Source organism: Dasypus novemcinctus, chromosome X (genome assembly GCF_030445035.2).
Source record: "Dasypus novemcinctus isolate mDasNov1 chromosome X, mDasNov1.1.hap2, whole genome shotgun sequence".
Classification (NCBI taxonomy): Eukaryota; Metazoa; Chordata; class Mammalia; order Cingulata; family Dasypodidae; genus Dasypus; species Dasypus novemcinctus.
In genome coordinates this window covers 14,511,215-14,536,899 of record NC_080704.1, presented here as the reverse complement: position 1 = coordinate 14,536,899, position 25,685 = coordinate 14,511,215, and the positions used below count along the sequence as shown (strand labels likewise).

Here is a 25,685-nt window from a genome sequence, read left to right as displayed (position 1 = left end):
TCTGAAGAAATAATGGTAGAAAATTTCCCAACCCTGTTGGAGGACATAGATATCCATGTCCAAGAAACACAACGTACTCCCATCCAAAAAAATCTGAATACACCAACTCCAAGACACATCCTAATTAGAATGTCAAATGCCAAAGACAAAGAGAGAATTCTAAGAACAGAAAGAGAAAAGCAATGCATAACCTATAAGGGATACCTAATAAGAATAAGTGCTGATTCTCAACAGAAACCATGGAGGCAAGAAGACAGTGGTATGATATATTTAAGATACTACAAGAGAAAAATTTCCAGCCAAGAATCTTATATCCAGCAAGATTGTCTTTCAAAAATGAGAGCAAGATTGGAATATTCACAGATAAACAGAAACTGAGAGAATTTCTAACCAGGAGACTAGATTTTCAGGAAATGCTAAAGGGTGTGCTAGAGCCTGAAAAGAAAAGACAGGAGAGAAAGGTCTGGAAGAGAGTCTAGAAATGAGAATTTTATCACTAAAAGTAACCCAAAGTGTTGAAAGAGTGGTGAAAATAAAATATGAGAGATAAAACTCAAATAGGAATAAACTTAACCAACAATGTGAAGCATTTGTATTCATAAAACTGCAACTCAATATTAAAAGAAATTTTTAAAAAGGTCTAAATAACTGGAAGAACATTCCATGCTCATGGATTGGAAGACTAAATATCATAAAGATGTTAATTCTACTTCTATTGATATACAGATTCAATGCAATCCCAATAAAAATTCCACGAGCATTTTTTAAAAAATTGAAAACAAGATTATCAAAATTATTTGAAAGGGTAAGGGGTCCTGAATATCCAGAAACATCTTAAAAAGGAAAAGTGAACTCTCATTTCCAGACTTTAAATTACATTACCTAGATATAGTGGTAAAAACAGCATGGTACTGGCATAAAGACAGACACATAGATCAATGGAACCAAATTTATGGTTCAGAAACAGACCCTCTCATGTATGGTCAAGTGATTTTTGACTAGCCGGTCAAACCCACTGAGCTTGGGCAGAAAAGTCCATTCAACAAATGATGCTGAAAAAACTAGATATCCATAGCCAAGAGAAGGAAAGAGGACACCTATCTCACACCTTATCCAAAAATTAACTCAAAATGGATCAAAAACCTAAATATAAAAGCAAGAACCGTAAAGCTTCTAGAAGAAATTGTAGGAAAATATCTTCAAGCCGTGGTGGTAGGTGTTGGATTCTTAAAGGAGATAAGAGGAGGACTGAAATGGACTGCTGATGTTTAATGTATGTAGAAGTTTTAATTAGCTTTAATGTAAACATATGGAAATGTTTAGAGTGGATGGTAACAAATAGTAACCGTTAGTTTATAAATGGGGATGTGGCTGAAAATGGTAGTCTAGGGATGTAAATGCCAATTGACAGAATGCTAGAGAATAATGAGGAACTGAATAGCACAGTAAACCAAGAGGTGGGTGGGTAACAAATAGTAACAGTTAGTTTATATGAATAGCACAGTAAACCAAGAGGTGGGTGGGTAACAAATAGTAACAGTTAGTTTATAAATGGGGATGTGGCTGAAAATGGTAGTCTAGGGATGTAAATGCCAATTGACAGAATGCTAGAGAATAATGTAGGAACTGAATAGCACAGTAAACCAAGAGGTGGGTGAGAATTGTATTTGATGGTACAGATGCAAGAGTGTCCTTTGTGAGCTAGAGCAAATGTACATCACTACTGCAGGGTGGTGGAAATGTGGAGAAACCTGGGAAAAGTACAACTGGGGTGACCTATGGCTGGTGGTTAGCAATAAGAATGTAATATGCTTGCATCTATGCCAAAGATATACTGTGTTGATAATGGGGCAGTATGGAGAATGTGTGCAAAATGTATGCTATGGACATGGTAACAATCAGATGATATTATTTTATCTGTAACAAATGTTCCACCACAGTGTGGTGTGTTGATAGATGAATGTTGTTTGGGAATTCTGCACATGTGCATGATTGTTTTATAAGTTTACAACTTCTGTCAAAAAATATATATTTAAAAAATAGTAATTGGGTGGATTGGGGGAAAAACACACCAAATGTAAGATAAGGACTATAATTAGTAATAAGATTTTGACAATATTCTTTTATAATCTGTAACAAATGTCTCACGACAATGCCAGGTGTTGGGGGACGGTTGATGTATAGGAGCCCTGTTAAATGTTATGCATGTTTGCTTTGTAAGACCACAACTTTTACTATACACTTATTGTTTATGTATGTTCATATAGAAATGATATAAAGATAATAATAATAGGGTGGGTTGGGGGAAAATATTTTGATTAGTAGTAATATTTTGACAATGTTCTTTAATCATTAGTTAAAACGTTTAGTAACAATGCAAAGTATTGGTGGGAGGGTGAGTTATGAGAGTCCTGTATGATGCTATGTATGTTTTGTAAGTTAACAACAATTACTATATACTTATTGTTTATGTATGTTTATGTGTGAATGATATACTTCAATAAATTTTAAAAAAAAGAAACACATTCTCTATTGAACCTAATATTTAAGTAAATATTTAGTTTGACTCATACAATTGCCATCTTACAGATTAAAATGGTCAAATATTGGCAATTGCATATGGCTCAACCTGAGGTTTATCACACTGTAAATGTCCTAAGAGGCAAGCCAATTAGGGTGACCTGTATTTTGGATTTCAACTAAAAGACAAAATTCCCATCTCTGGGAGATACAAGTTGATTTGAGACCAATCAAAAAACTAGGGAAGCAGATGTGGCTCAGGTTACTGAGCTCCGCCTACCACACGGGAGGTCCATGGTTCAGTTCCCAGTGCCTGCTAAAGAATACAGTGAGCTGGCATGATAGGCAGGCATGGCAAGCTGACACAAGATGACACAACAAGAGACACAAGAAGAAAAACATAATGACAGACACAACAAAGCAAGGAACAGAGGTGGCTCAAGCGATTAGGTGCCTTGTTCCCATATCAGAGATCCCAGGTTTAGTTCCTGGTGCCTCCTAAAGACATAGCACATGGAAAGTGCAAAAAATGAGGGGGTGGGGATAAATAAATAAGTAAATATTTAGGAAAAAAAGAAAAACTACATGATAGAATGGACAGTCAAAATGTGGCACAGCCACACAATGGAATATTACTCAGCCATAAAAAGGAATGAGGTGCTGATTTGGGCTATAATGTGGATGAACCTTAGAAACATTATGGTAAGTAGAAGAAGCCAGACACATTTTATATAATTCAATTTATATGAAGTATCCAGATTAGGTCAATTCATTCATGGATTCATGGTTACCAGGGGTGGGGCTGAGGGGAGAATGGGTAGTGACTGCTTAATTGGGTGCAGGATTTCCTTTGGGGGTGATGAAAAAGTTCTGAACCTAGATAGTGGTGATGGCTGCACAACATTGTGAAGGTGCTTAATGCCACTGAGTTGTACTCTTTAAAATGGTAAAAATGATATGGTGGTTTGAAAGTGTATGTACCCCAGAAAATCATGTTCTTGAAGCTAATCCATTCCTATGAGTGTTTGATGAGGTAATTTCAGTTAAGGTGTGGCCCAGGGTGGGTCTTAATTCTCTTACTGTAGTCTTTTATAAGAGAATGAAATTCAGAGAAAGAAAGAGAAAGCCATGGAAGCAAGAAGCTGAAATCAAGGAAACTCAGAAGAGAAGGAAGAGACCAGAAGATGCTGCCATGTGCCTTGCCATGTGGCAGAGGACCCAAGGATCACTGTCAGCCAGTCTTGGGGAAGAAAGCATCGCTTTGATGATGCCCTGATTTGGACAGTCTTATAGCCTCAAAACTGTAAATTGGTAAGCTGATAAGTTCCCATTTTAAAGCCAACCCATTTTATGGTATCTGCTCTCAGTAGCCTAGCAAACTAAAACAAGTGGCAATTTTTATGTTATGTATATTTTATACAATAAAAAGACATGATAAAAACTATCTCTGTGTGTGTATGGGTATCTCCAAGTAGAATTCTTTTTGCTTAGTACCAGGTGAATCCTGTTATTTCTAAAGTTCCCCTGTACCTTCTTCCCAATGTTTTCTAAGAGCAGTGTCTCAGAGGACTGGATGGGTGGATGGTTTGGCCTCCAGAGCTTCAATTCTTTCAGTTATGCAGGATATTTTGAGAGAATGGCTACCCTCTTAAAACACAAACAAATAAAACCAAATCCTGAATTGTTGCTCCTCAAAAAAGATCAGCTCTACAGACACCAAGGGTGTTAGACTGCATGCCACTTTGGCTTTCAAAAGTCAGCTCTGTTCTCCCAAAAATACAGTCTCCCCTAACTCTAGTGTTTATGTGTTAGTCCTGTGTCATAGAGAGGAAAACTATTTAAATCATAATTCCACATTTCCTGAACTTTCCAATTCAAATTCTTCGCTGACCACCCTATACTCTTTAGCAACTAGTCAAGGGGTATATACGATACTAAAGATATTACTAAGGAAGAATTTCAGAAAGTATTATTGCCTTCTCAAAAATAGGCTACTTGGTTCTCCTCAGAAGCTCAGGTTGCCAGACACAGCTCTGCCTTGAGCTTCTTTTCAATATCTATTTTTATTGGAAAATAATTACAATTGTATGCATTTATAACCTCCTCCTCATGGACACTTGTTTTCTTATGGGATCACAGGGGCATTTTAGTACACTGGTTAGGGCAGCAGAGAAGTGACTAGAAACAAGTTGGGCCTGGTTGCCCATGGAGCCTGAGAATCCTGACTATTCCTATTGAGAGTTCTTGCTTCTCTTGAGGAAGAAAGCCACTTCACCACTGTGCTCTGGTTCCTATTTCTACAAAAAAGATACAGATTTCTGCTGGGAGGGGCAGAAGGTGTCAGGTGATTAAAAGGTTTAGTGAATGCCTAGAGAAAATTTCAAAGGCAATCCCATGTGTTTAATTCAAGAGTTCATTTGCTTTTGAGATGCCATTTTTCAGCTGAAGGGAAAACATTATTTTCCCTTAATGATTTTAAGCAGGCGATATTTACCTTGGCACAATGAGCAGAGCGGCTGTAATAACGCTAGCGACAACAGCCGCGACTAATTAGATGAGCTGTCCTAGTGCGGTAACACCCCACTTCTCCTGCATTGTTGGGGAATGACGCATTTCACACGTCAGTGTGCCAGGTACTGAGGTTTATTTCTCTATGCATCCCAATGACTTAATTCGATATTTTACCGTAGTTGTTTTGGATAATTCCTTGCCTCAATAAAGAATATTTAACAGAACTTAGTTTGGGGATGCATATCATTGACTCTCTGAGCTTAGAACATGGGGATGTACTCAGGGCTCATGGGAGTGAACAGAGTCGTTTGCCCCTAAACACAATGGTCCCAGAGAGCAAGTTAGGCTTGCCTCCTTTTCTGTCTGTAGGTATAGCACCACACCTCATGGAGACCTTGCCCCATAGGTATTTAACAGGAAGACCCTAAAGGAAACCAAATAACCAAAGTTGTTAGGTCAACAGTAGTTTACACGTAATGAGAAGTCAATAGACTTGGGATCAAGGTCTACCTGCGAATCCATAACAAATGCATTTTTCTGGTTTACTTCTGGATTTGTGACTGTTGCACACCATCGACATACTTTTTGAAAGAATTATTTTTTGATCAGGAAAACCTAAACTCTCCAAGTCTGAAGACTGCTTCATGAGGATCAACAATGTAATGGTTTCTTCCATTGGCTGGAGTTACTAGTGGTACATGGCACCATGTAAGCTGGGCATGACTGCAATTTTAACTTGGATTTCTCTTTGCTGCTCCAAAATTATACAATGTGCAGCACCCCAAAAACCTGGCACCTTAATTCTGAGCAACCTCCACACCTGGAGGTGCTGATCACAAGCACTTTCATATCCCGTGGTGGAAATGATAAGTAATTACCGTTTAGAATAATTAGATTCTCCTGCTATTTATTAATTTTATATTAGAAGGTCCTTAATCAACCCCCGATCCTTTTTCCAAACTCCCTGTTGCTAAGGAGGCCATGAGAGATGTGTGGCATGCTCCTGATGCTTTCAGATGCTTTTAGAAGTCACTAGAACATAGTTTGGAGAAAAAAAAATCTATCTAAATAATATTAGTTTCTGAAACTGAAGTGTGAGGTCTTAAACTTGCAATCCCTGTAGCTTTATAGTGCTACTTATATAATAGGCATGGAGTAAATATTTGGTTAGAGACTCAGTCCACTAGTCAGCTTGCAAGGATAGACATGATGGTTCCTTAAGGCAATAAAAGGCAGGTGTAGAAGGGGCTTTTTTCATTCACTTTTTATTTACCTAGTTGCCTTAGGTTGGGTTCCCCATACAAAGAGCTTGAGGCAAGGCTTAGCGTGAAATAGATTTCTTAGGAATTGTGCCAGGAAAAACCAGGAGAGAGTGGGGAAATAGGTCAAGTGTATTAGTCAGCCAAAGGGGTGCTGCTGCAAAATACCAGAAATTGGTTGGTTTTTATAAAGGATATTTATTTGGGGTAGGAGCTTACAGATACCAGGCCAAAAAGCATAAGTTACTTCCCTCACCAAAGTCTATTTCCTGGATTCCTCCCTTCCAGGGTCTTGCATCTCTCTGTGTTCAGGGTTCCTCTCTTCCTGGGGCTGGCTTCTCTTTCCTCAGTGAGCTTACCTCCCGGGACTCCAGTTTAAGGCTTCAGCATCAAACTCCACCATCAAAAACCCTCAACTCTGTCCTTTGTCATGCCTTTTATCTGTGAGACCCCACCCACCAAGGGGTAGGGACTCAACGCCCTGATGACGTGGCCCAATCAAAGCCCTAATCATAGCTTAATCATGCCTAGGTACAGACCAGATTACAAACATAATCAAATCTCTATTTTTGGAATTCATAACCATATCAAACTGCTACACCAAATAAGGGTACAAACTCAAGCACATGGAGGGAAACTCTAGATATAGTATAGGCCTGGGGTTGGGAACCTTGTCTGTAAAGGACCTGATAGTAAATAATTTTGGTTTGCAGGCCATACGGTGTCTGTCATGGCTACTCCACTCTGCCTTTGGAGCGTGAAATTAGTCACAGACAATCTGTAAATGAATGAGCATGGCTGTACCGTGACAAAGCTTTATTTAGAAACCCAGACATCAGGTTGGGTTTAACTCATGGACTGTAATTTGCCAACCCCTGGTTTAGATCGTACATCAGAATCATCTTTTCAGGGGCAAGAGAGCTGGACACCCAGCTACCGCCATTCACATCAGTCATTGAATAAGGCCTGTTCCCTAGGAAGGCTGTATATTCCCAGGTACTTGAGGCTCTCAAAGCAGTCAAAACAGGCTCCAGAAGCCTTGGGGCAGCCTGCCAACAAAGAGACACAGGTGCTGGCTGGTGGCAGTGAAAGCTTGCCAGGATCCTATGTGTATGGAAATTGCCAAGGGATCAGGACCCAAAGGGATGTGGGTGTAACACTGACCACAGCTACTACCCAAGCCTGCTGTGTGTGTCCGTCATACAATTACACATAGCCAGGCCGGGAAAGTCTAGGCAAGTCCTCTGAGAGAAGGCTGAGACTTCGAAGGTGAGGCCTGGTGAACTAGACAGACAACGTGGAACAGCACATGCACAAGCAAGAAGACATGAGGAACTTATAGTATGTTCATGGGAAAGCAAGTACAACTGTTGGCCAGGATGCATAGGCCACATGGGAGATAAGACTGGGCATGCAGGCAGGCTGGGCCATGGAGTTGGAATGATTTCCTACTAGTGGTGGAGAGCCAGCAAAGAATGTTAGTGGCAAAGTGGCTTGGGCCAATTTGCCTTTTGGAAAGATCACTCTGGAAGGCACACGAAGATGTATTTGGAGGGTGGGACTGGAGATAAAGAAGACCACTTGGGGAACCTGCTGGGGTAGTCTGAGATCTCCCTGAGCCCGAGGACAGAAAAGGTGGTGGTGAGGACAGCAATATAGATTCAGAGGAAGATCACAGAGGTGCAGCTGGTGTGTGGGGGTGCTGTCACCAGGTGATTTAGTTTGGAGTCTCCCCAAAGCAGTAGTTGATTTGGCAGGAGATTCCTGAAAACCCTGGTAGATGATGAGGAAGGGAGACAGGGAAGGGAAGTAAGCCAGTTAACCATTCATTTTACGTAAATTACCACTGGAGGCAACTAGAGCTTACACCAGTTGGGGAACACTGAGGGTGGGTTAAGTAAATCTGGGTTCAGTGTAAGGTTTTGCAGCCATTTAAATGATGCATCTAAAGAATTCTTGGTGACATGGGGAACTGCTTGTGATGTACAATATGACCTCAACTACTGACAAGGCATAGAAAAAAAGACTGGAGGGAAATAGGACAAAATGTTTACACTGGTTGCCTCTGAGGGAAAGGTTTTCCAACAATGAATTAGGCAGACCATGTGCTTTAGAGCTCTACTGTCCAAGGAGTGAGGCGCCAGCTCCCATCGATCATTGATGGGGTGGCTGCTCCTGGGGGCTTGCTAATAATTCCTTGTCACTTCTGGCCTGCACCATGAGCAGGCTCCTGTGGCCAGAGAAATCCCTCAGGCAAAGAGCCACAGATGCTCTACTTGGAAACTGGGCTGGTGTGCTTGGCGTGATATATGCCAAGAACATATGGCTAGGGCTTTGATAGCATCTGCCACACTGGGGTTTGCAGGAATAGGTAGCTAGCCTCCCTTGGGCATGTGGTACACAGTGGAAGGTGGTCAGCTGGTGGGAAGCAGGCAAGCAGGTCCCTCAGATCTTTGGCTTAGAAGAAATCTGAGGGTATACAATGCATGGGAGCCCATGGACACCGGAACTGTGAGAGTAACTCAGCCCAAGCAGGTCCCGGTGAGTTGGAGTTGTGTGAGGAGGCTGTAGAATGTCTTTAAATACTTTCTGTCTCAGTTAAGATTGGACTGGGAAGTTCTGGAAATTCTGGCTTGGGAACTAAGGGAGGTAGAGTCAAAGGAAAGAGGGAAGGAGCTGACCAATGAAATATTTGTATTAATAATTTTAAAAGGTAATAGTACAAGGAAGGAAAGATGGTATATCAGAACAAAACAAGTAACGTCCACAGGTAACTTGGAAAATGACCCTATAAAATTCCATCCTGGAGGAAGCAGATGTGGCTCAACTGATAGAGCACCCACCTACCACATGGGACGTCCAGGGTTTGAACCCAGAGCCTCCTGGCCCAGGTGGTGAGCTGGCCCACGTGCAGTGCTGCTACATGCAAGGAGTGCCATGCCACGCAGGAGTGTTCCCTGAGTAGGGGAGCCCCATGTGCAAGGAGTGCACCCCACAAGGAGAGCCGCCCTGTGCAAAAAAAGCGCAGCCCGCCCAGGAGTGATGCCGCACACATGGAGAGCTGATGCAACAAAAAAAGAGACAAAGATTCCTGGAGCCACTGAGAATGCAAGCGGACACAGAACAACACACAGAGAATAGACACAGAGAGCAGACAATGGGGGTGGGGGGGAAGAGAAATAAATAAAATAAAATCTAAAAAAAACCCCTTCCATCCTGGGCAAATACTCCTAAATGTGGGTAAAGATTTATACACAAAGATGTTCTTTGCAGAGTTATTTATAAAAGCAAAACATTAAAGACTGTAAAAGACCTAGTCATAGGGGGTGGGTTAAGCAAATCTGGGTTCAATGTGATGTTTTGAAGCCATTTAAATGGGCTTAAAAAGAATTCTTGATGACATGGGGAAATGCTTGTGATATATTAAGTGAAACAAGCAGGGGAAAAAAATTGTATGTACCAATGTGATCAACTGCTTACAAGGCATAGGAAAAAGGAGTGGAAGGGAACAGGACAAAATGTCTACACTGGTTGTCTCTAGGGGAAAGGTTTGCCAATGAATATTTTTCTGCTACAGATTTCCTTCTGTGCCTTCCACATTTTTTTCCTAAGGAAAAAAGTAAAAATTGCAGGGGGAGGGAGCCCTCTGTAATACTTAAAAAAAAAAATGAGGTGGCAACCTGTTAAGAATTGCTTCTTATAAAGAGTTCCAGGGATTCCCAAGCCTTTCTCCCCAGGCCCCCTTGACCTGGGCCTCTTTGGGGATTGATTTCTGTGGCCAGGTCACACTAGGGCGCCCTGGGCACAGGTAGTGTGGCAGGAGGGGGTGAACATTGGGTCTCTGTCTTTACTGGACCTTATTAAGCAGAAGAAATGCAATGTACAAAATGCTGGCCAGCAAGTTGCAAACGAAATTAAAATGCTAATTTTATTGTTGATAATAAACGTCGACTTCATTGACTTTCTTTCGGCCTGCTGGGTCATCTGTTTCTGTACATCAAGCCAGGGTTCTGAGAGGATGCTTAGCAAATAAATGAAACCTAACATCAGGTCCCGAAATGATTTAGAGTATTAAATGGGGTATTACTCTATGTGTCCATAATGCAAACCAACTAAATACATCTATTTTAGTAACTTTGAAGTTTTAGTTTCTTTATTTTGTCCCCTACAGCTCAGAGGAGAGAAAAGTCACTTTGGGTTGGAATAGAAAGGAAAGACTTCAAGTGAGATGGTGGTTCTCAACCAGGGCAGTTGCACCCCCAGAGAACATGTCTGGAGATGGTTTTGGTTGTCACCCCTGGCATCTAGTGGGGAGAGACCAGGGATGCTGCTAAACACCCTACAATGCACAGCACGGCCGGCTCCCACCACAGGCAATGACCTGGCCCAAAATGTCCCCAGTGCCCAGGCTGAGAAATTTTGAGGGAGCATTTAGAACTTGGGCTGAGACTTGAAGTGTGAGCAGGATTTGTTGAGGCCAAGGAGGTGATAAGAGTGAGGTAGGGGGCATTCCAGAATGGGGAGCTGGCCAAAGGAAAGTCAAAGATAAGACTTCATTGGCAATGAACCAGGAAGGGAGAGGGTGACTAGGGGAGGCAGAGGGGCAGAGCTGGCAATAAGAACCTGCAGCAGTCGATCCTATGTGTTGTGGCTGGCTTTCAATAGAGGACCACGGAACGGGCCACCTGGACTCAGAAAATTCCAGGTTATCTGTTAAAAGGAAGTTCTGTGAGTCACTGACAGTAATGAGTATTCATATGAGTAGCATGCCTGTAGACTCCAAGGGCCAAAAAAGAGCGAGCAAAACCAGGTTTAACCTGGTTTGAAGTGAAATGGTTCTGATCTTGCATTTCTAATAGATTATAAGTCAGGGAGAGAGAATTCAGGAAAGACAATGTAAACTTGAAGTTCCAGTAGGAATTAATAGTTGCTCAATCATGTGCTTATCATCAAGATTTACATTGGGTTCACCAAAATGCATTTGTCCAAGGCAAACGAATGGAGTGTGGATAGGTTTGAAGATTTGTAGCAAGTGTGCACGATGGTTTGGCTACTTGAAACCACCATTACAGCCTGGCTGTAACTGATATGGAAGCACTGCAGGAATGGCAGAATTAGGAAACAGTAGAGAGGAAGACCCTGGAGGAGGCCAATCCGACCCCCTCCTCATCCAGATGAGGAAGCCTGGGTTCTGAGCAGGTACAAGAGCCATCGGCTAGACTGCTGGGAACTCGATCTCAAATCTTGGTCCCATTACATCCTGCTGCCTCCTTAGTTGTTGAATTCAAACGTGTGTGTATCGTTGTGTCAAAAAGACCGGACTAAGAGTAACAGTCAATATAAAGGTGCGCTTTTACTGTGCAACATTATGGCCTGGATGGCATGATTTGCTCTCTTGCTTAGTTCTATTTGTGGTGTTATCGGAATCCTACATATATCTATATATTTCAGCGAAAAATGCCTAGCCCACGGAGCCTAGGAGGAAAATATTACACAAGGGAGATGAGGAGGCTGGGCAGAAGATGGAGACTGGTAAATGCTGGAGCCCTTTGATAAGTGTAGAAACACCCTAACGCTGTAGGAGGAGAAAACAGAAGCTGAAGCAGGTTGGAATCTCTGCTACTCCACATGAAGGCCAGGCAAAGCATTGACAGTAAATGTTCGGGGGAAAATCCCAAAGAATTTGCCTCAATACTTGTTAGCGTAACCGACAATGTATGAACTTTCCGAGCAATGGTAAATCTATAGAAATAGAAAGTTAATTAGCAGTTGCCGGGGACTGAGGGTGGGAATGGGGATTAACGGTAAATGGGCACGAGGGATCTTACTGGGGTGATGGAAATGTTCTAAAATTGGATGGTGGGGAAGGTTGCACGCCTCGGGAAATTTGAGAAAGATAATTAAATTGTACACTTGAAATGGGTGAATTTTATGGTATGCAAATTATACCTCCATAAAGTTGTTAAAAATACATCCTGGGACCTGGAGGATTCAGTTCAATATGATTTTAATCACTCTCCACCATCCTGACCACAGCTGCAGAAATCATATTCTCACGACCACATTTCCTCTAATGCCCACCTTTGAATCAGGCCTCGATGGAATATTCAGTCCTTGACCAAATTATTTAGATGGGGATAAGAAAAACAATTATGCTCCAATCTCCTCCAATTAACTATTCCCACTAGACTCATGACTCTTAAGCCGGAAACCATAGGAAAGCTTGTGTTTTGCATCAGATCCTGATGTGAGAGTAGCATAGGACTGAATAGCTTACTGTCTTTCAAGATGTTTAGAAAGGGCATGACTTTTTTTTTCCTCCAGGTATGGAGCACAAAGTAAACATCACCAAGATTTCTAAAGCCATCTTGTGAGTCCATGTTCATTTTCTCTGAGGTTACCCATCATTCTGGCTCTCTTGGAGTGGGTAAAGGAGATGGGGGAGGGGACGAGAAACCTGCGACCATCCAGTGGTGCTCTGAGTCCCACAACACTTACAGGGTAAGGCTGAATGACAGTGAGGAGTATCGATTCTTTGCAGCTTCTGTAAGAGAGAAAAACAAACATGTTTATGAAGTGCACAGGGCCTGAACTCTAGCAGCAACCGTTTTCTTTTGATACGAAATGTCATGCATTGGTGAAAGTTCTTTGGGCTCCCAGGGCAGTCAATCAAAAAGCTCAGAAGTGGGCTCTCAGACAACAGAGGAAACAAAAATCAAGTGTTCCCCAAGTGGAACAAACAGCCCAATTGAAAGCTTCCTACCGGGTTTACGTTGGGCGATGTTAATCTGTGCTAACAGCAGGGCCGGAAAGTAAAACTCTGCTGAGGGATGGAATGGTTTCCGAAGCATCAACTCAGCCAGCTTCTTTACACTTTGGCTGCTTTCAAAATTGATTCTCCTGTAGCCTACTTTTTCTTTAGAAACTTAACATTTTCTCTGTAGTGTTCGGTAAGGGGGAGAGATTTTAAGTAATTCTGTCAATTTGTGGACCATGATTCTCTTTCAGGGTCAGCATCATGAAGGAAAAATATCACGGTAGGTTTCTTATGTGAAGGCAGAGAGTAGCTCCTTCCCCACTGTCTGGGTTACTAAGGACGTGGGCACAGTACCTAGGACCCTGGCCCGATAAATATTTCAGACAGGCACCAATTGGGACATTTGTTCACAATAGGGAGCACTTTGTAGCTAAAAGCAGAACACCGTCATGTACCGGTGTTCATTTCCCCCAGAGAACTCAAACCTTTCAAATAACTCAGGCTCTTGGGGAAAAGAAAAAATCATATAATGGGTTATAACCGTTTTTCTTCCTTCCTTCCGTTGTTCCTTTTGGATCATGCATAGGAGAAAGGTCAGTTGCCACTTTGGGGAGGTGGAACTGACTTTTCCTACTTTGGGTTGTAATTAATTACTGGCATTTGTGATTTATTGCCCAAACGAAGAAGGCGACACAAGGTTGTCCCCTTGAAGAAGCCGCTGCAAGTCGCGTTTCCAGCGTCAGCTCCTCTGCCGCCTGCCCACTCGCTTGGGGCTGTGTCGTGCAGCGTCCTGCTGACTTGCCACAGCAGGGAGTGGAGGCTGTGGGGTGGAGTGGGGGTGGGTGGGCGAAGAGAGGGATCAAAGAAGCAGAGGAAGGAGGACTAGGATTGCAGCTCAAGGAAGCATCAGTTCACTGAGCATGATGGGTAGGGGCTGGGGGGCAGGACACAGCTGACAGGAGCCCACCCGCTCTCCCGAGTGTCCAGGTCCCCACGGTGGGTGGAGAGCTCCCACCAACTGGAGTGACAGCCAGTACCCACTTTAGATGGAGGAACAGAGCACCAGGGTATTCAAATGAGATTTCAGGGCGCAAGATGAAGGATCGCGAGTTGCCGGCGAGTAGTACTATTGGTCGCGGTTCTGGGGAACCACCTGGCTCCACTCAGTCAACCTCAGTGTCACAAACACTATGACCCAGCAATTCGTCTCCCACCCCCCCACCCCCCCCCCCCGGGCTTTATATCACAAAGGAATTCTGCTGCTAGCCTGTTTTGTCCCATGGACCCCTTTGCCAGTCTGGTGAAAACCAGGGACCCCTTACTAAACCCCCACTCTACTGTGTATTATTTAATAAATATACCACACCCGCACCAACACATCCCCACTAGAATAATGTTTTTTGAATTTCAATTCAAGCTCCTGGACCCCCGGTTAAGATGCCCTGCTCTAGGGGATGAGGAGGTTCCCTGCAGAGGATGGGGGGTTGGGTGGCCACGTCTAGGGCAGTGGCTAGGTGAACGTGTGGATATGGAGCAGACGAGCTCATGGATAAGGACTCTTGTTCTTCATTTTAGATGCTAGGAAAATAAGCGCAGATGGTGTATTTGTTTCCTACTGCTGCTGTAACAAATCACCACGGATTTAGTGGCTTAAAACAATAGATGTCTTGTCTTAAGGTTTTGGAGGTTAGAACCCTGAAATGCGTTTCCTTGGGCCAAAAGCAAGGTGTCAGCAGGGCTGCGTTCATTCTGGAGGCTATAGGGGGAGGACCCATTTCCTTGCCTTTTGCAGCTTCTAGAAGCTGCCTGCATTCCTTCCTTTATCCGCAAAGCAGGATCAAATCTCTGCCTGACTCTCCTCTCTCCCCCTCTCACGTGTAAGGACCCTGGTGATGACTCTGGGTCGACCTGTGTAATCCAGGATAATCTCCCTGTCTCGAGATCCTTGAGTTAATCACTTCTGCAAAGTCTCTTTTGCTCTGTGAGGTGACACAGTCACAGTTCTGCGGATGTGGACATCTTTGCGGGGCAGGGGGTAGGCATTGTTTTGCCTACCACAGATGCTAACTTGATTAGCTAGCTATTGGATAACAACTCACCACAAATTTAGTATCTTAGAACAACACACATTTATGATCTTAATTTCTGTGGGTCAGAAATATGGCCACAGTGTGGTTTAGCTGGGTCCTCTGCTTCAAATTCTCTCATGAGGCTTCAATCAAAGTATTGGCCAGGGATTGCATCTGAAAGCTTGGATAGGGGAGGATTTATTTCCAAGCTCACTTCTAGGATATTTGGCAGGACTCAGTTCCTTTCTGGGCTGTTGGACTGAAGGCCTCCTGAAGTCTCCTGGCTGCAGGCTACCCTCAGTTCCTTGTCACAAGGGTCTCCCAACATGGCAAGTCACTTCATTAATGCCAGCAGAGGAGAGTCTGCTGGGAAGATGGGAGTCACAATCTTATGTAACATAATCAAGGAAATGACCTACCATCACTTTGGTTAGAAGCAAGTCACAGGTTCTGCCCATGCTAAAGGGGAGGGAATTGTACAAGGCTTTGAATACCAGGAGGTAGAGCTCCCTGGGCACTGTTTTAGATTCTGTCTGTCACACTAACAAAAAAGAGCTGTAACCTCATAATCCATTAGTAGCTCAAAAGTTGTTTCTTCTTCCCTCTCCCTGCCCTCAGCAACTCCCATGGCCGTTGTCTCCACATCAATGATATAATTTCTTGCATTGCTAGAATCACAATAGTTCTATAGTAGAATACCAGTTAGTCCACTCTAATCCATATTTTATTCCTCCATCCTGTGGACCCTGGGATGGCGATGTCCACACCACCTCTAAATCGATAGGGGCCTTAGATCCCACATGGCTGATGGATGTGATTCTCCTGCTTGTAGGCACTCTTGGTTCCCTGGTGTGGTGGTTGACCATCCTCACATCCCTGTTAGCTGACCTGGGTAAGTCCAACAAACCAGTGAGTAGGAGTTGCAACTCTGCTGAGGCTCAGGGTCCAGGTGGCACATGGACAGTCTAGAGATTCAAGTCTCCTGAGCATACACCAACCCCAGCACCAACCACAGGTTCAGTAAAAGTGACAGAAGAGGCATGTGTAGAGAAGTCACATCTGAGTCCAACTCTGTCACACTCAGGAGCACAAATTCCAAAGTAGGACCCACTGGCAAGGCACCAAACTCCAGAGCCATCTGCCATGACCATAGAGCCTGGGTGTCTCTGTAGCCCTCAGGAGCACCAGTACCTGGGGTTGTATCTACTTTGACTGTCTCTGAGATCCTGCTGAGATGTGCATAAGTGCGACCCCTCTGATGACCTCTCAACTCCTTTTGAAGTCTCTTAGCCATATAAACTCATTTGTCTTTACAATTTCCTTCTTTTATTCCAGGTCTTTTTTTTTCTAGTTGCATCACTGGCTGGTGATTGGTAGGCACCAGGGAGGATCATCCCCGGCATTTTTGGGACTTGGAGTTGTCCTGAATGATATTGCAGGGACAGATGCAGGACATTATATATCCTGCCATAACCCACTGAATGGACTGGGGGAGAGTGTAAACTACAATGTAAGCTATAATCCATGTGGTGCAGTAGTGCTCCAAAATGTATTCACCAAATGCAATGAATGTGCCACACTGATGAAAAAGGCTGTTGATGTGGGAGGCATGGGGGGTGATGGGGAGTGGGTTATATGGGAACCTCTTATATTTTTTAATGTAACATTTTGTGTGATCTATGTATCTTAAAAGAAAAAGACACTAAAAAATCTGATAAAAATTTAAAAAGCCATTTCTACCCATGACTATCTTATCACAGAATTTTTTTCTATCAAAAATGTCAGTAATAAGCATTGCTTGGCACACCTTATTTGAAAATAGGAACTGTTTTTCAAAATATCTCTATTATATTTATGGCATTTCAAGTTTTTATGTCTACATTAATGCTCTGTAACTTGCCAGAAATGTTACCTAGACTGACTTTAATTTTACCATTTAATGAATAAATGAAGTTATCTGAATTGAAATAAAATATTCCAATATGTTATTTATCATCAGGAATGGGGGTGTGTTTTCCTTCTGTTTTCTCTCATCTATAATTATTCAATTACAATCTGCCAGACCAGAAGAATTGACTCTGTAATGTTTTGTATCTCTTAGAATTCCTAATCCAGTCCTGGGTGGGGAAAATAAAAGATCCAAGCCTTTATGAAACAGCCTCGATAGAAAGATCAGAATTGAAACTGAAAATGCCATGATTAAGTAATCTGATAACTTTTATTTTCTTTTTATGAAGGCTTAAAACACTTGGGGATTTTTAAAGATCCAGTTAGAAGCACATTTAGAGAAATATAATTTCATAATAAATCCAAGTGAATGTTCTGCTTTTGAAGAATAATTTCAAATTGCTATCCCAATATCTACTTAAATGATTAGTTTATTCAAAACATAATTCTAATCTCTGAGTCACAGTGTTGAACTGCAGGGGAAAATGCAATCTAATCTTACCCTAAACCACTCCTGTCAAATCCATCTACCATTCCTCTTTCTTCCTATCTCTAATAAAAGTCTTTTCTTATCCTTTCTTGATAGAAGGTCCCTTGACATGTGTTTGGGTCACCCAATATCAGTGGTCACAGGTTATGCTTTGGCATCATATCCCATTTTATAATGTCACTGGATGGCATTCTGTTGCAGCAAGCATTAGTCGTGTGAGGAAGAAGTGCAGATTCTAATGAGGTGGAGCTTGGTGAAGTGTGTTAAAATCCCTTTCCACAATGAAACTAAAGCTGGTGCTCCCTATTTCTTAGTAAAGCAAAATTTGGAACATTATTCTAATTGCCTTTCCCATTTTATATTTAAACCATTTTAATATCACAATATGCAATCACATTGGCATGTGCCATTTTGTGTTTCCCTTCTAGACCAACTCAATAGATGTCTTGGTCAACTCAGAGTTTGATATAAATTTAATAGAGCAGTGAAGGGCCATTGAGATGTCCTTAAAGAGTGGGAGAAAAACAAAACAAAAATTAAATAACTAAAATACACGAGAAGATGTCTGACATCAAAATTTGAGTCCTGTTTTTTAAAAAATCAAGTCCAAACAAGCTATGATATTTTAAACTTCAAAAGTAGCAATAAGTAATTGATCTCTGAAGGCTGAAAGACTAGGCTTTTAAAAATCAAATAAAGAGATAATTTAGGACTATATGTGAGAGGATTTTGTAAACTGAAAAATGATATTCTAACATAACTCAAAGGATAGCTGTGCAATATTTTTATTTGGAAAAGAAGGTGGTAAGGCACAATGAAAAGGCATTTGGTAAGTAAATGCACACATAAGATTCTTTCCCCTTCTTACACTTCAGAGTTCTTCAAAGAGATGAAAAAATATTCTTTTCTGCAAGCTCGTCCTGCTCAGCCTTTAAGCTCTGCTGGAGGACAGTCACTGCTGACAGAAATAAGAACTGATTAACAGCATTTCTCCAATGACTCTGCTCCAAAGGGCCTTTCTTCAATCCTGGGGAATTTGTGAAGCCTCCAGGATGCCTTCTATTTTCTCTTCCTATCTCAACCTGGAGATGGGAAAGAACACTGAGATTTTTCTGATCTGATGACCAGCCATAACATGGTGTCAGCCTAGCCAGTTGCCAGCAAAGCTGGAGGAAGCAGTGTTGTCCTTTGTTTGCAGAAGAGTTGCCACATGACTACGCTTGGGATGGGGTTTAATGCTTCATCTACTTGACCTTTCCAATACTCCAAACAGAGATTATAATTACCCACTGCATCAATTCCTAACAGGTACTGAAGCCATTAGCTGGAGAGAATGGAAATGACAAGCAAATTACCAACCATTCAGGAAAGTGCAACGTATTACGGCTAAGTGTGATCTGTCATGGACTATATGAAGCACTAACACTCTGCCCATTGCTCCTGACCCTTGCCTTTAATTTGATATCTACAACCAAGAGGAATGGGATTCCTTATCCTTTCTCAGTTTTGGTCAGGGGGTGCTGTGCGTGAAAATGGGCAGAATGAGGTCACCGTAGTCACCAGGGCCAACAGAGACACAGAGGAGATAGGTCAAAGAGTCCATTTGACCAGGAGCCTCAACTTGGTTTCTACCAAATATACAGACAATGTCTCTCCCACTCCCATTTCCCCCCTTGAAAGAGGATTATTATTGATGAGCAAAAAGACCACCGGTTTGGCAGCTAAAGGGAAAATGAGAATAAGGAAAGGTCCTTATTAAGGAATGTGGTAGCGTCCATCCCTGGAAACCTGGATGCTTGTGCTGCTCATCTTTTCCCATTTGTGGTCTGAAGGCTCCAAAGATGTCCCTGAAGGACACACCTCCTTGCATTCAGACCTCTGCATAGTCTCCTCCACTTGAATCTGGGCTGGTCCCTGGACTCACTTTGGATAAAGAGAATATCACAGAAGTGACATTGCCTAACTTCTGGGCCTCAGATAGAAGAATCTTAGACACCTCTGCTGGGTATCTTGGAATGCTCACTCTGAGGGAAGTCAGCTACCATGTAAGAAGGCCAACAGCCCTGCAACTGCCACGCTGTGGGGAAGCCCTTGCTAGCAAGAGGGAGAGATACCCGGCCAGCCCTGGCTGTGTCAGCTGCCCCAGTCCAGGCAACGGCATAGAAGTGAAGAAGCTATCTCGGGTGCCCCGTCCAGTCTCATCTTCTGGTGGCTGCAGCCCCAGCTGTCAATTAGCGAGAGCGGTCACACAAGAGAGCCCATGGAGGAACATCTGAAAGAGCCCAGTTAACCCACAGAACCATAAGAAGTGATAAATGGTTTTCTTAAGCCGTTTGGGGTGTTAGTCAGCAACAGGTACCTGGATAACCATCATTTCATAAAGAATTTGAAAATGTTTTTTTAAAAAGTAGCATCCAAAGAAGTCATGTTTTGAAATTGACCATGTCTCCCTTCTCAAGAACCCATGCTAGTGGCTTCCCAGAATACTGTATTTGTAACCTGCAATATATTTTAAATTTTTTTCTGTCTTACAAACATGTTGATGCGTGGAAGAGAATGTGCTAACTGCTGGGAGTGGGGTTAGCACAAGTGACTTTTCAGGAGAATAGGGTGGAGGGGGGAAGAACTAATATATGCTTAAGGGAGAGGAGAAGACCCAGTCAGGGTCTAGGATTTTAAAAGATTCACTACAAAAAAGAATTTGGAGGGCATAATTGGCAATGCATATTGATTGTTCGGTATATAGTTGGATTCTGCATAGAAAAGGTTAAGGGACATTGTGATTTTAAGTTTAGAATTAAACAGCTTACATGCAAGTGGGGACCTGCATGTACACCTAGGGAGAAACCAGATTTCTTAGGCTGCAAAGTCTAATTCACATGTCGAACTGGCTGTATTTAAGACTTAGGCTATGATTTCCTTTCTAAAAAATATTATGCTACTAAAGTTAAATAATAATAAAGTTAAATAGTAATTGAGTGCTTATCAAAGTAAACATTCTGATAAAATTTTATCATTTAAAACCCTTTATTTTATTGTATATTTTTTAACCTTTGCAGGCAAATTTAGGCTAGGCAGTTTGCATTTGGAAACTGTTTCTAAGAGAGCTTATTTTGTGAGATCCAGAGGATCTGTTAATTAATCAACCAAACTTCTGATTTAAGTACAATGGATATACTGAAAGTGCACAAATTGTACAGCTTGTTAGAATTTAAAACTTAGCTGCCTTAGGTAGGCAGCTCCTAAGATGGCTCCTGTCTTCGGTTCTCCAGAAAAATATGTAAATATTAAGAGATTTATTATAGGAATTGACGCATGCGAACAAGGGGAATGGCAAGTCCAAATTCTGTAGGGCAAGCCACAAGTCTGAAACACCAATGAAGGTGATGTTGAATTCTCCAGGTTAAACTGGCTGGCCGAAGTAAAGACAGAAATTGTTCTTTCTGACTGCTGAAACCCTCAGTTCCGGCTTCCAGATTTCCAACTGATTCACTGAGGAGAATCCCCTTGATTCTGAGGGCAGTCTCCTTTGTTGACTGTAGATGCAGTCAACTGACTATCCATGTAAATCCATCTATGAAATACCCTCACAGCAACAATCAGAGCTTGCTTGACCAAACAACTGTACACCATAACCTAGACAAGTTGATACATGAACTTACCCATCTCCCAATGATCCTCACATCCTGCTGGAAATGAGAACTATGCCATTTTTGATCCTGCCATGTGAGAGAGGACACGAGGATCACTAAGAACTAGAGCTTAAGCACAAAGCCCCCAAGAAGCTGGCCCATGGAGCAGCTCAGGGCTGAAGAAACAAGCCCTATGCCTGGTTGCCCACAGCTGAGCTCCTGGAGGGGAAGGCAAGGACCTCGGCAGAGATCAATGGCCATCTTGCTTTGCCACGTGGCAGGACCCCAGTGGCTGGATCACCAGTGGCTGACTTTGGTGAGAAAGCCTCTCTGCTGATACCTTGATTTGGACATTTCATGGCCCTGGAACTTTTAGGGTAGAGCTTTTACCCTAAATAAAATTCCCATTATAAAACCCAACCCATTTCTGGTACTTTGCATGAGCAGCCCTGTGGCAAACTAAGACAGAGGTGAAATTAGATAAAAGAGGTTTCTGCAAAACAACACAGGCAAAGAAATTTCTCAAAAGTCAGATGGCAAGTCTGAAGAGTCAGATAGCAAGGTTCTACTCATCCTCTTTGTTCAGGCACCAATGAACAGTATGATTTTGGGGAAAAAGCCTCATCACCCAACTGAGCTTCACTTTCTCCATCTGGAAGATGGGGAAAGTTGGACTAAACTGGTGCTTTTCAAACTGGGCTCTGTGGAACCCTTCTGAGACAGGGATGCATGCCAGTGGGCAGAGCTCTGGCTACCCCAGTGCCTTTTCAACCTGCATCTCTCCACTGTTTTATGCAATGGGATTCTAGGTTAGGGTTCTCTTCATGAGAGGTTTTCTACTGCTCAAAGCAGATAGGAAAACCAATTGGCAAAATGATTGCTACTGGTTCTTCAAATTCCAACAGGCCTGAAAAATCCACAACAAAGGTCCTAGAGCTAATAAATGAATTCGGCAAAGTGGTGAAGTACTTTGTGAAGATCAATGACCCAAAATTAGTAGTGTTTTTATACACAAGCAATGAACAATCGGAAACAGAAATCAAGAAAAACAGCCCATTTACAATCGCAACTAAAATAATCAAATATCTAGGAATAAATCTAACCAAGGATGTAAAGGACTTGAACATAGAAAATGACAAAACATTGCTAAAAGAAATCAAAGATGACCCAAATAAGTGGAAGGACATTCTGCGTTCATGGGTTGGAAGACCAAATATCATGAAGATGTTAATCCTACCCAAAGCAATTTATAGATTCAATGTAATCCCAATCAAAACTCCAATAACCTTCTCTGCAGAAATGGAAAAGCCAACCATCAAAATTACATGGAAGGGTGAGGTGCCTGCATAGCTAAAATCATCTTGGAAAAGAAGAATGAAGTTGGAGGACTCACACTCCTCAATCTTGAAACTTATTACAGTAATCCAAACAACATGGGGTGCAGTGTAGCTCAGGGGTGGAGGACCTGCCTCCCGTATACGAGGTCCTGGGTTTAATCCCTGGTACCTCCTAAAAACAAAACAAAATAATGCGATACTCACTGTTTCCTCACCCCTAATCAGCAGGAAGTAACTTCAGAAGATGAAACCTTTGCCCATTCTCACATTTGCTTCTACTTTAAACTGTCAAAATGGAATTTTCTTTCTTTGCAGAAACAAGGCTTCCTCTCTTTATCTCCCCTCTGGACAGGCTTATGTTCACCAGCATACATTGCCCCTTCCATATCTCATGAACCCACCAACCTAGCCCTCCCGTTCTCTGTGTTCCTAACCCTTCCTGGCTCATACCACTTTTAGATCCACTCTCAAACTTTCTATTTATTCTCCTGTTAGGCCCTTGTGTTTTTAAAGCCCTAACCAGGTTTATCTCTTCCAGGTTGGGTGCTTTTCAAAGCAAACTAATATTTATGCAGGGATTTCATCCAGTTCCAACCATAGTGCTGGACTGCCTTCCCTCAACCTCAATAGAACAGCCAGAGCGTTTCACACCCCATCAGGCAGGGCCTACTGCCTCTAACCAGCAGGAAGCAGCTACAGAAGAATGACCATCACCTTTCAGCAACCCTTTAAGAATAAAGGTGAAACTCTCGGAGGGGGGAGTTGAGGCAGGATAATATAGGAAACGAGTTGGTCAGAACAAAGCTGTAACCATCACAGCTGAGACCCCACAAAGAACATGGCCATGAGATCCTGCCAAGAACATAGCTGTAAGACTCTGCCCTGAAACCCCCTGATGGAAGGCAGCTATTCAAAAACAAAGCTGTAACCATTACAACTGAAAAGCCCACTAAGAACCTGGTCACACCGTTCCATTTGAAACTCCTTGGTTCAAAAGAAGCCCCAAATAATTTCAAACAGAAAGGCCTCCCCATTGGCTCCCTAAAAGCTAACAGGTGCAGTAAACCAATAGGAAGGCAGAAAAGCAACCAATCAGGACAGCAAATAGCTAAGATCCCTCCTTAGCATGAGGAAGGGGAAGGAGGAAAGGCCAGCCTTAAAGAGGCCCCAGCCCCAGCCCCTTGAGCATGCCCCCACTCATGTCTTGGGTGTGTACTTTCCCTTTCTCTCATTTCTCAATAAACTCTTTACTTCCTTGCCTACCCCTCCCCCACAAAGAAACAGCATGATAGTGGCATAAAGACATACATATAGACCAATGGAATAGAACTGAGAGTACAGAAATCAACCCTCACACTTATGGCCAATTGATTTTTGACAAGAGGACAAAACCACTCAATTAGGAAAGAATAGTTTCTTCAACAAATGGTGCTGGGAAAACTGGACTTCCATTTGAACAAAAAAATGAGGACCCCCAACCTCACACCATACACAAAAATCAACTCAAAATGGATCAGAGACTTCAATCTAAGTGCTAGAATTATCAAGTTCCTAGAAGAAAATGTAGAGAAGCATCTTCAGAACCTTGTGTTAGGCAATGGTTTCTTAGATTTTACACCAAAAGCACAAGCAACAAAAGAAAAAATAGATAAATGCGACCTCATCAAAACATCATCATTTTCATTTAAACCAATTGAAAATGAAAAAAAGAAATAAAAAAATAAAACCTTTTGTTCCTCAAAGGACTTTATCATGAAAGTAAAACGACAGCCTACACAATGGGAGAAAGTATTTAGAAACCACATATCTGATAAAGATTTAATATCCAGAATATAAAAAGAAATCCTTCAACTTAATAACAAAAAGATAAACAGCCTAACTTTAAAATGAGGTAAAAGACTTGAATAGATATCTCTCCAAAGAAGTCATAGATATACAAATGGCCAGAAAGCACATGAAAAGATGCTCAACATCATCAGCAATCAAAGAAATGCAAATCAAAATCATAAGGAAACACTATTTCACACCCTTTAGAATGGCCCCTATTGAAAAGAAATGGAAAATATTTAATAACAAGTGTTGGAGAGGATGTGGAGAAATAGGAACACTCATTCACCACTGATGGCACTGTAAAATGGTGCAACCACTGTGGAAGACAGTTTGGCAGTTCCTCAGAAAGCTAAGTAGAGAAATAACATATTGACCCAGCAATCACACTACTAGGTATATACCCCCAAAGAATTGAAAACAGGGACTCAAACAGATATTTACACCCCGATATCCATAATGGCATTATTCATAATTGCCAAAAGATGAAAGCAACTGATGAATGGATAAATAAAATGTGGTATATACCTATTCTATAATAGATGGAACATTATTCAGCTGTGAAAAAGGAATGAAGTCCTGATACATGTGACAACATGGATAAACCTTGAAGACATCCTGTGGAGTGAACTAAATCAGACACAAAAAGACAAATATCGTATGACCTCACTGATTTGAAACAATGAGAATAAGCAAACTCATAGATTCATGAGCTAGAATATAGGTTGCCAGGGGATGGGGGTAGGGAAAGTGAAGTTAAGGCTTAAAATGTCCAGACTTCCTATTTGGAATGCTGGAAATGTTTTGGTAATGGATGGTGGTAATGGCAGCACAACACTATGAAGGCAATTAACACCACTGAAGTGTATATCCTAATGTGATTAAATAGGGAAATGTTAGATTGTATATATGGAAACAATAAATTTTTTTTTATAAGTCCATGGAATTACACTACACAAACAGTGAACCCTATGTTAAACCATGGACTTTAGTTAATAGTACAATTATAAAAATGCATTATCATCAATTGTAGCAAATGATCTACACCAATACAAGGTGTTGGTGGTGGGGTGGTGCATAGAAATCCTGTATTTTTATGCGTATTTGTTCTGTAAACCCACCACTTCTCTAATAAGGAAAAAAAATTTTTAATAGGCCTTAAGCTGCAATTCTGAATTCCCTTCTGGATATCCATGAAGGTTTCCAGCATCCTTTCATAACCTAAACTTCTTTACTTCAGTGAAAAACAAAGATTTAAAAAGTTTGATTGGATTTGATTGCTTTTTAAAATTTGCTAACTTTCAAGAATGATAATATTGCTTTCTCCTATTTTTCA

At 41.9% G+C, this 25,685-nt stretch overlaps 1 protein-coding gene across 9 annotated transcripts in view; it reads right to left on the bottom strand.

The window, feature by feature from the left end:
• FRMPD4 (FERM and PDZ domain containing 4) overlaps positions 1-25,685 on the bottom strand; it is a 954,164-nt gene that overhangs the window by 38,911 nt on the left and 889,568 nt on the right. For all 9 annotated transcript variants that reach the window (XM_023588961.3, XM_004459124.5, XM_058291446.2 and 6 more), the window contains one exon: positions 12,789-12,834. In XM_023588961.3, the coding sequence (XP_023444729.1) occupies positions 12,789-12,834 (46 nt within the window). The remainder of the gene's footprint in view (positions 1-12,788; positions 12,835-25,685) is intronic.